Source organism: Acromyrmex echinatior, chromosome 2 (genome assembly GCF_024713525.1).
Source record: "Acromyrmex echinatior isolate Ae372 chromosome 2, ASM2471352v2, whole genome shotgun sequence".
Classification (NCBI taxonomy): Eukaryota; Metazoa; Arthropoda; class Insecta; order Hymenoptera; family Formicidae; genus Acromyrmex; species Acromyrmex echinatior.
Window position 1 is genome coordinate 16,997,701 of NC_141853.1, and position 10,839 is coordinate 17,008,539.

The window sequence follows — 10,839 nt, forward strand, 5'->3', positions numbered from 1 at the left end:
GCATAATAGAATGTAACATTTTCAAAGTATTTTTCTTTTCACAGATTATTTCTATTAGAAAAATATTGTATTGATATGAAATATTATTAATATGAATATCAATGATCAATGAATAGGATAGCAGCAGATAACAGTTAGATGGCGTTATAAGATTTTGTTCTTCTTTTATTAAATTCTTTTATCTGATTCGTTTTTATTCTTTCACTCGCCTTCAATCGTTTTTTGGGTTTGCCGTTGCTTGCGTTGTCGACTTGTTCCAAGCGAAAGATTCTGAAAAGTTTCACAAGAGAAAGCTACAATTCTCCAAAACGATATTAAGTACCGTAATCTGGATCGAGACGACATATCGAGAGGATACGTATTTTAAAAATATATTATATTAAGGTAAATATACCAGTCAATGGACATAATCCAATTTTTGGACGAAATAACAAAAATATTAAATATTAAGCTTTTAATGATATAATTTTAAATAAATTCGTTATTAATTTTTATAAACAACGATATTATTATTTAGAGGCATATTATTAAAAACTTAATATTTAATATTTAAAATTTCGTATAACTTTCAATAATGGGATTATGTCCATTAATATATTGTTTACTTTATCTTTTCAATATTGTGTCATTTGATTTCTATAAAGCAATTAAGAATCTCGCGTTCATAAAAAGAATTTGTATTGGTAAGAAGCTTTAATATATGTTACTTGCACGGTAACTCTTGATTTTATTTAAATTATATAGCGGGTAATCAGAATGATTCATGCGGAATATTTTTAGAAATTTATTCGCAAGTACAAAATATATGTAGAAAAATACATTATGTAAGCAAAGTTATTGTTCTTTACATAGTCGATAACTTACGACGCGAATATTATAGGCTCGCGGTTTCAAAGTGCTATTACTATATTATATTAATCCTGATACGAAACTGTACAACACGAAACCTCTGCGAGAACGAACATTCTTGAGTAATTTGTCTTACGTGTTCCTTTTCCCTGTTTAAATTTCTACAATATTATATTTTTGTAATCAAATCTAATTATAATTAATGTACATAATTTTATAGATTATATAAAGATTATATTTTTTATCAATATGAAATCGTAACTGATAAATATTTTAATGATATTAGCTATCATATTTTTATATTTTATATATTTCTCGCTATTTTATATATTTATCTTATTCCTATCAAAAAGGCACCCTTTATATAATATAATAATATTTCATATATTAGGTGTTGGAATTAATTCGTAGCGTTTTACAAGTGATGGGAAGTACTTTCATTAATGTATTTTTTAATGCTCATGTGAAATAAATAACATTCTTTCATTAAAAAACGCTACGAATTAATTCCAACACCTAATATAATTTATATGAATATGATCTACCTTGTTAATTAGTATCTTAACTATTGTAATACATTCGTAAAATTCATTATCTTGTAGACGGTATTAAAAATTACGGGTTATACAATATATATAAATGCATTATATGTTAATGTCATTGATATGTTCGTTAAACAATTGAACTTGTGAATTATTGACGGTGTGAGAAATTATGAAATAGCATAGGATAAGGGCATGTAATATGACGTAACTAGTAACTTGTCTTAGCGTCGAAACAGTACTGTGTCTTCTGATGTTACAGACTTTAAATCAATTTTCTCATAGCTTCCATAATTTCGATTTTTTTTTACACAAAAAGTCACTTCAGTTATATTCATTGTTCTTACCACATTCTGTAATATAATGTATATACATTAATTATACATTAATATATTGGTACATTAATGATTTTTATTTTTTTGTGTAAAAAAGGTATTTTAAATTAATTTGAATCGATCACTTGTATTATCTATATCGAGAAAGTTCCGAGTTTGAATATATTGCACATAAATTAGCAATATTTAATTAAATTTTGCCAACTTTTGATTTTGAGAATTTTGTTATTAATTACGATAGATAAGTTAGTATACATGGCGCTATGTATGTATTACAATTCCAAATATTATTTATTAATTCCAAATATTGTGGTTACAGACTAAAGTCTACGGATCAGAGGTCTGAGAGAGAAAACTACCTAAATTTCTTGGCTAATTATTTGAAACTTAAAAATTAGTAATACCTGTACCTAAAACTGCAGAGATCGAGTCTTTATAAGTATGAGAGTTTTCACAAATTTATTCATAATAAACTTTAATATAAGAACTAAAAAGTCTCAAATTTATAGATCTGAGTGAATAAAATTTCTAGGCTAAAGCATCTTTTTTAAAACGAACTCATATTAGAAGATATTCTGTTCACCAAGGAAAACTAATAGGTACTTACTAATAGGTACTAACTTGAGTTAAAGATGTCGCAAAAAGAGATAGGAGACAGTTGAAGCCTCATCAGAGTTTGCAAATACAAGCGGATCAATGATAACTGATACAAGAGAATCAGTGATAACTGATCTATCACCTGAAGATAAGGCTGAAATAGATAAGCTCTTTGATCCTGATTTTTTTAAGAAGATGACAAAAGAAGAATGGGAATGGACAAATGCAATGGCGCAAGCTATGGCTTATTGTAAGAATCCTAAAACTTGTAATTCACAATGGTGTAATGTTCGGAAAAAAAACAAAAACTGAAGCTGAGCCGAGAGACCATAAATACTGTTAGATTTTAAGCTGTGTGTTGTGTGAAAGTATGCACTTCTCTTTTAATTAATTAACAATATGAATTTAAAAAAATGTTTTTTTATTAATAAAGTTAAAATACTACTATTGTAAATTCTTTAACTATATCTGCTTTATTCACGTTGTCTTAGCTAAGCATGTATACTGCAGCACAGTATCTGGTTAACTACGTTTTATTTTTCTGAGAACATCGAATATGTACTTTTAATTGGATTGCAATTGAATCTCGGAACTTCTCGGATATAGATTTTATACAAATAAATTTATACACTATTTAGCATAAAAATTATATATTATTCAACATAAAAAACATGTAGAAACTCATAAATTAGATAGAAAACATGGTTTGTAACTTATTTGAACTTAATATATAGATTATCAATTAATTAACAATTAATATGTGAATTTTCGAATACCTAATTTAATAATTTATTGCAATATCTTGATTCTTTAAAAAAAAAAATATTGTAAAAAATATGTATTGCTGAAAAATGTTGTCAAAAAGAAATACGTGAAGCTATGACATTCAAAGTATGTTACACATAATTCATACGAAGCAATTTATAGATCTGTTTTTTATTCTTGCACTCTCTAAACTGATGCACACAGTGCAATATGTTGAAATGAAATAAATGTATATTTGTTTCACTTCAACTTATTGCATCGTGTGCATCAGTTCAGATAATGTAGGAATAAAAAAAGATGTCATCCAAATTGAAAGTGAATGAATGATTCAATGTAAACAACTGAACTTTGTTCTTAAATCACATCATACATTTTATAAATATCTATAATTTGTTCATTCAACTAATATAATATATAATTATTCAAAAAATTATAAATGTATTATTATTTTGAGGTCCTGTGCATAATAAAACAAATATTAGGAACAGGAATAAAATTTCAATTTATCAAATATCAGTTGCGCTAAAGTATACTTTACAATTTTGATAGATTGAAATATTAATATTTATTCTTATTTCTAATATTTCCTCCATTGTGCGCAGAGCGTCTAAGCAATCTGCATATAAAGATATTCTCTAAAATAATCCAAAACAGCAGAGATAAACATTAATAAAAAGCTTCAATAGCATTATTATAAAAATAAATTATGTAGTAGTACATTTATGACAATTTTTAAAAAATGGAAAATTTTATATGAAATTATATTGTGATTAAATAACTGTAATATTGTAACGTATTTGGCACTTTACCATATTTTCATTTTTTTTTCATGCTAATAAATATAATTAATAGAACCGTATCTAGTAAAAGTAATCATGTGAAACTAGATTTATTTTTCGTATATGTCAAGAGTGAAATTAAAGAATGCAATATTTAATTTTGAATACTAATTTGGTATTAAACTTGAAAATTAATAAATGCAGGTAATTATTGCAATCAACATAAGCTGATAATGAGGTAAACGTCCTAATGATTGCGCGGGCATGTACCTACGTTTGAACACACACCAAATTTATTATTATTAATCTCAAATGATTTTTTTTATTACAACATAATTTAACTGTATTTAATGATTATATATAATTATATATAATTATAGTACTATATTTAAAAAAAACACTTGAGATTAATAATATAAAGAAATATATAAAGTTTTACATAAATGTTCAGACATAGCTACATAATATATATCTGGAGTCTGGAACGTTTACCTTAACATGTTTAAAAAAAGTTATAAAAATAATTTCTTACATTGTATGATAAATAAATGCCAACGATATTAATGTCCAATGCTTACAATAATAATACCATGCATTAATTATTATCAAATTGACAAGGATAGTTTCGTTAGTCCGTTAACATCTTTTCCTTAAGTTTATATATATAATAAAGATATAAAGTATATACCTTTTAGTTAATTATATCGTAATAAAAATGACACACGATTACATCTATTTGGTTTTGTTCTCTAGATATTTAAGCAAGAATATGTAGCGTTATATTGTGTTATTCCTTCTTTCTAAGATTACTTTATGTTACAATTATTGCATATGTACGATCGACTGTATCTATTAGCGCATTGCTATGTTACAAAATATATTTTGAATGTGATCAACGTTAAACTTTACGTATCTTATTTATACAAATATTATTTTTACTTTGCATACACGATAATCTATCTCTTTAGAGCTTTGACAATAATACTATTTTTGTCAATTTGAAAAATGCTATTCTTGCAGATATCACTAGATAAAATTAAAATCGTATTTTGTTTCTCAGATTGCTTTATAATTGTTTGTATATCCTCATTTATGATATATATCGATCGGTGATTGTCCACTTTCGCTTGCAATCCATGATTGCGACACAACTTGATTTGATGTAGCGGTATGGTTACGTATTTATTCTGAGCAATTAATGTACTTAACTGTTCGGAACGGACGTATAAATACTGATGACTTTGTCGTTGATTGGTTTCTTGATTTGCTTCACTACTCTCTTTTGAAGAAACATTTAATATTTCTACCACATCAGTTGCAACAGATTGAGTTATACATTCGCTTTCTTGCAATACGTTATTTTGATTTTCTAGAATAATCTCTTCATTAGCTTCATTGAATGCTTGCAAAATATTAATATTTTCATACACAACCTGTGCACAGAAGATATTATTTCCCGGATATTCTTTATTTTCAATATCAATATTATTTGCATATTTAGTAGGATTTTCATTCGTGACATCATTCTGTATAATGACATTATATTTTTCATCATATTTTTGATCATTTTCATTGGAAATTGTAGCTTCTGTTTGTGCTATTTTTAAATATGTTGTGTTTTTGTCTTGTACATCACTATTGAATATCTTCTTATGATAATCATGCGTTTCTTGCAACACTTGTAAGTTGCTTTTACCTTGTTTTTCTGGAAAATCTGTATTTATTTCATGCTCTATTACTTCTTCATCTTTTTGTATTTTTTCTTTTGATGTTTTACTTTTAGAATTGACTTTACATTTTATTTCATTGCTACACTTATAATCTTGATCCTCGATATTATGTTGACAAACAACATGATTCTCTTCATTATCAGTTACTCTTAAATTATCGTAAAAAGGATTTTTTAATTGCAGCAGGCCATCTTCTATACTATCGATACATTCCACATTGACATTGCTGTTCTCCCTATCGGGGTATTTACAATCTATAGCTATTTCAGTCTCTATACCATCAGTCTTATTCAATTGAGATTCCGAACAAATCTCAAAATTCTCAAATTTATCAATTTGTATTATATCGTTTGTTTCCCAGTTTCTGTTATTATCAATATCATCTTTTAGAACATATTCTTCTGTTGTATTTGTAGTAACTTGCATTTCGTCATGGTTTTCAAACCTTACGGTTGCATTGGATGCGATGTTATCGATATTTATTGTAGTTTTTGGAAAATCATCTTTCCTTTTTCGATTAATTCGAACGTTTTGATATTCTTCTTCCGGAGGATGTAAAACTTCACCAAATGTAGTAAGGATTTTATTGTGTCGTGTTTTTAAATGACGTTTATAAGTATTTCTGGTTTTAAATCTAACATAAAAAGCAGAATATTAATATTATACGATCAAAATTATTAATATTGTCTTTTTTTTAAGAGATCAGAAAGACAAAGAATTTTGTTGAATTTAAATTTACTAATTTATGTGTATCTATATGTAATTTAATTTTATTTGAACTTATTTATAAAAATGAAATGTAAATATTTGTATAAAATGTATTAATATAATATTATCTATATATTTATATATTATAAATATATTTTTGAACAATAATTTTACTAACCGTTGTCCACAATCATCACATCCGAACGGTGCTTCTCCAGTATGCCTACGTTGATGTTCTCTAAAATGAGATGGATGCCTAAACTTTTTTCCGCAATCCGTACATGTAAAACGAGTCTGATTTTGATGAATCAATGTATGATATTTCAAACTGTGCCTTCTCGTAAAAACAGCTTTACATATCCGACACTCGTACGGTTTTATTCCAGCGTGACTTCGATAATGAGACACTAAAGTTGTAGGCGCTGTAAAACTACGAGGGGGGTCACAAATGCGACATTGAAGATTGTTCCCTGTAGGATTACCCTTCTTCTTAATACGTTCTATGTATGCTAGTGCCATTTCCCTTTCTTCTTTGCTAGTGCCAATAAACTTTGCTTTTCCTTTAGGCTTGGTAGTTGTACAAATCTCTGTGTTTGCTTCCGTGCTGATTTGAGTTTTATCTGATCATGATTTTGTACATATACATAAATATAATACTTAGAAATTTATACATATGTTATACAATTTTAACACACACACAACACACACACACAATATATATTCATCTCTATAATATTACTTATAATATTGTATTACTTATACTTTTTATTTTATAAATTATGGATGAAATTATGAACATACCTGGTAAACAAACAATATTAGAATCTTGAGAATTTTCTGCTAATTTCTGGACGTGAGAATACTGTTTCATATGTACACTATCAGTACCAACAACCATCAATACAATCTGAAAAAATATAAATATTTGTGAAATTTAGTGCATATATCAAATGTAATATTTAAATATTTTTCACAATTGTATAGTTTTATAAATTGTTTATTACTAACATTTTCTTCTCCTGATGCATTATCAGGAACATAACCAAGAGATGTTTCTTTTCTATTAGACGTCGCATCACCTAATCGTTCGGAATAACTATGATCGCCAAGAACCTTACTATCTATTTGCGAAATATTTTTTAATTCAGTGTCACACACTTCCTTATTTTCCGATTTCTGGAAATATTTCTGCTTCTCATTTTCTTTAATATTAATATCGTTCAAAAATATTTTACGTAAACAATTGGTGGGCTTTTCCAATATCACGTCTTTATTTTCCTTATTTAACATTTCTTGTGGTTTCTTTATCTGTTGCATCCGACTTTTTTTATTTTGTAAATTAGTTTTGAGATTCTTATGATTTATACTTTTTGCTGTAAATGTATCATCTATAATAACATAAAAACAAGTCTTTTAATATGTAATTACAATATAAATTTGTTGTATGTAAGTCTTTCCAAGGTTTTTTCCAGGAGCATTTTGTCATTTATATATTTTATGGTAAATTTAAAATTTAAAATAAATATTAAACAATTGTAAACAATTTCATAAGAGATTTCTTTTATGTAATACTAATGACAAGTTGATGATATAAAGAGATAATAGTAGTTGATTAGTACATACAAGTCTCTTTATCAGCTTTTAGCTGTTCTAAATGCTTCTCTAGATGAATTTTTATGCATGCTCTCGCTTTTTCTTCACTAGCAAAACTAGTATATTTCTCATGGCAACCAGGCACTAATGCACAAGTATAAGAATATTGTCTTTTGAGCTCATCGCTTGTAAAAACGGCAAATTGCTTAACAAGATGTGAAACAGGCATAGATACGAGTTGAGAAACAGTAAAACACGATTCTTTCCGTTTCATACTCGCAGTTTTAGGTTTGAATTGTAATGTCAGCATTGAGTTAATATGTTTTTTTTCTGAATGCAGCGTTTGAGATGCAACTTCTGCAAGTACTTCCAACAATGCCGATGGACTGTCCCTTCCTACAGTATCTATAACAATTTTTACAATTATTCTCAAATATATCTATATATTTATCTCATTAAACATATAATATTATCTTTTTACTAAAAAAGTTAAATTTCCTTAAAAAAAAAAAAAATAAAAGACAAATCTTCAGAAAACTTTTATAAATTATAAAACGTTCATGATAAATAAATAAAATTACAATATTTTTTTGCAATAACAGATTTTATTTCACATATTATGTACCAAAAAAAAAATGTAAAATAAGTACATAAATTTTCCACTCGATACAACACGCTACTATCAACATGAAGTTCTTTGCATCATCAGAGTAATCAAAATAGTTATAAAAATCACACCTAAAGAAATGTATATTTCAATTATAAAACACTAAAATCCGTGCAATATTCGCGTCTGCGGATAACATTTATCTGGAATGAAGCAACATCGCTGGCATTTACATACGTCGAGGAAAAATTGTTTTCGTGTAATAGCAGACGCCATAAAGACGCCCAGCAGACGGTTTTTCAGTTTACTGTCTGTGGATGAATCGCGTATGCGCGTTTTTTCCGATTAGCACACGCGCGCGCGGATGTAATTCGGTGAGATATTGCGGAGACGAAGCACAAACGTACCGGGATTACCTCCGTTGTACAAATTTGACACATGTTGCGGATTTCTTTTGGTGTTCATGATGGCATTTACGTTCACGGCGTATCTACATTCCCCAATTCCTCGTTCGCGAACAACAGGTTTTCCGTTTGTTGGCCCTCCCCCTTATGTCAATCGTCGACACTGCTGCCAACGAGTGAAATCGAAAACTATCTAGAACACGGACTACAGGTAAATACACTAGACTGTTTAAGGCTCAATTCCCTAGTCCAATCGATAAAAAAAGTCTGTTCGTGTTACTTGAACTTTAGACAAGAAAAACGAACAAACTTTTAAAATTGCGCTCTTTTTCTTATTTTCTCTTTCTTTGTCTTTTTTCATTTTTTCGCTTTCAATTTTACTATTGGGTCATCTAAAAAGTATCCGCGGTTTTTTGTCACTAGATGTGCGCGGATACTTTTTAGATGACCCAATATTTTTATTTATATAGCGATTTTGTATCAGCATCATATATTTTTTTTTTTGTGCGAAAATGCCGAGTTTTAAGCCGAATAAGCGTCATTTGCGCGAACTTTTGATTTACTTCTTTAATTTGAAGAAATCTGCGGCTCATCGATTGCTTGTAGAAGCAATGATGAGGCTGCCTTAAGTGAGAGAAGTTGTCGTGAGTGGTTTCAAAAGTTTAAAAACGGTGAATTTGACATCGAAGACAAAGAACGTAACGGAAGGCCGAAAGTGTACGAAGACGCGGAATTGGAAGCATTATTGGATGAAGATTCGTGCCAAACGCAAAAAGAACTTGCACTTATATTAGGAGCGACTCAACAAGCAATTTCGTTTGAAATCATTAGGAATGATTCAAAAGCGAGGGAATTGGGTTCCATATGAACTGAAGCCGAGAAATGTTGAACACCGATTTTTCATATGTGAAATGCTGCTTGTCAGGCATAAACGAAAGGGTTTTTTACATCATATGGTCACTGATGATGAAAAATGAATCCACTACGATAACGAAAGAAGAGGAAATCATGGAGAAGATCACCTGGCCATGCTTCAACATCGACAGCCAAGTCGAATATTCATGGAAAAAAACTCATGTTGTGTATTTGATGGGATCAGTTTGGTGTCGTGTATTATGAGTTCAAACCGAACGAAATCGTTACTGGGGCTCTCTACCGAACACAATTGATGAGATTGAGCCGAGCACTCAAGGAAAAACGCGCCCACTACTCCAGGCATGACAAAATTATTCTCCTGCATGATAATGCTCGATCACATGTTGCGGCGCCGGTCAAAAGAAACACTCACTACATAGAAACACTCAATTGGAAAATTTTACCCCATCCGCCGTATTCACCAGATATTGCCCCTTCCAATTACCATCTATTTCGATTGATGACGCATGACCTGTCTGAGCAGCACTTCACATCATATGAAGATATCAAAAATTGGATCGATAATTGGATAGCCTTAAAAGATGAAGCGTTCTTCCAACGCGGTATCCGTATGCTACCAGAAAGATGGGAAAAAGTAGTGGCTAGTGATGGACAATACTTGGAATAAAACATTATGTACCGTTCTTTCACAATAAATGCTTAATTTTTGATAAAAAACGGCGGAAACTTATTTGTATTCCCAATGTTATATTTTTTTATTTATCTATTATATTTTCTTTATTTATCTGTAATGACTATAATTATATATTTGATTAATTTTTTTTCTTCATTTTTGTTTGTATTATTTTAATTGTAATCGCTGTAAGAAAATAGAAAGAAAGAAAGAGAGCAATATTTATTTTTTATTACGGAGATTACAATTATAAAACATTACAATTAAAATTACAATTTGTTTGTAATTTTAATTGTAATGTTTTATAATTATAATCTCCGTAATAAAAAATAAATATTGCTCTCTTTTTTTCTTTCTATTTTCTTTGCGATGTTTGAATAA

The 10,839-nt window shown here is 28.6% G+C and overlaps 1 protein-coding gene across 3 annotated transcripts; it reads right to left on the bottom strand.

Moving 5' to 3' along the window:
* Positions 1 to 771: 771 nt before the first annotated feature.
* On the bottom strand, positions 772 to 9,106 carry LOC105143439 (uncharacterized). 3 transcript variants are annotated; one of them, XM_011051777.2, is made up of 7 exons: positions 8,913 to 9,105; positions 7,929 to 8,303; positions 7,314 to 7,693; positions 7,107 to 7,212; positions 6,484 to 6,925; positions 5,077 to 6,231; positions 772 to 1,744 (listed from the first exon to the last, which is right to left on the bottom strand). In XM_011051777.2, exons 1-7 carry the CDS (start codon positions 8,968 to 8,970, stop codon positions 1,735 to 1,737), a joined length of 2,526 nt encoding a protein of 841 aa, XP_011050079.1. In that variant the 5' UTR covers positions 8,971 to 9,105; the 3' UTR covers positions 772 to 1,734. The 3 variants fall into 3 exon arrangements, with proteins under 3 accessions (XP_011050079.1, XP_011050078.1, XP_087259722.1); XM_011051776.2 differs by lacking the exon at positions 772 to 1,744 and having other exon boundaries at positions 3,902 to 6,231; positions 8,913 to 9,106; XM_087403596.1 differs by lacking the exon at positions 772 to 1,744 and having other exon boundaries at positions 3,902 to 6,231; positions 8,743 to 9,096.
* Positions 9,107 to 10,839: the final 1,733 nt, after the last annotated feature.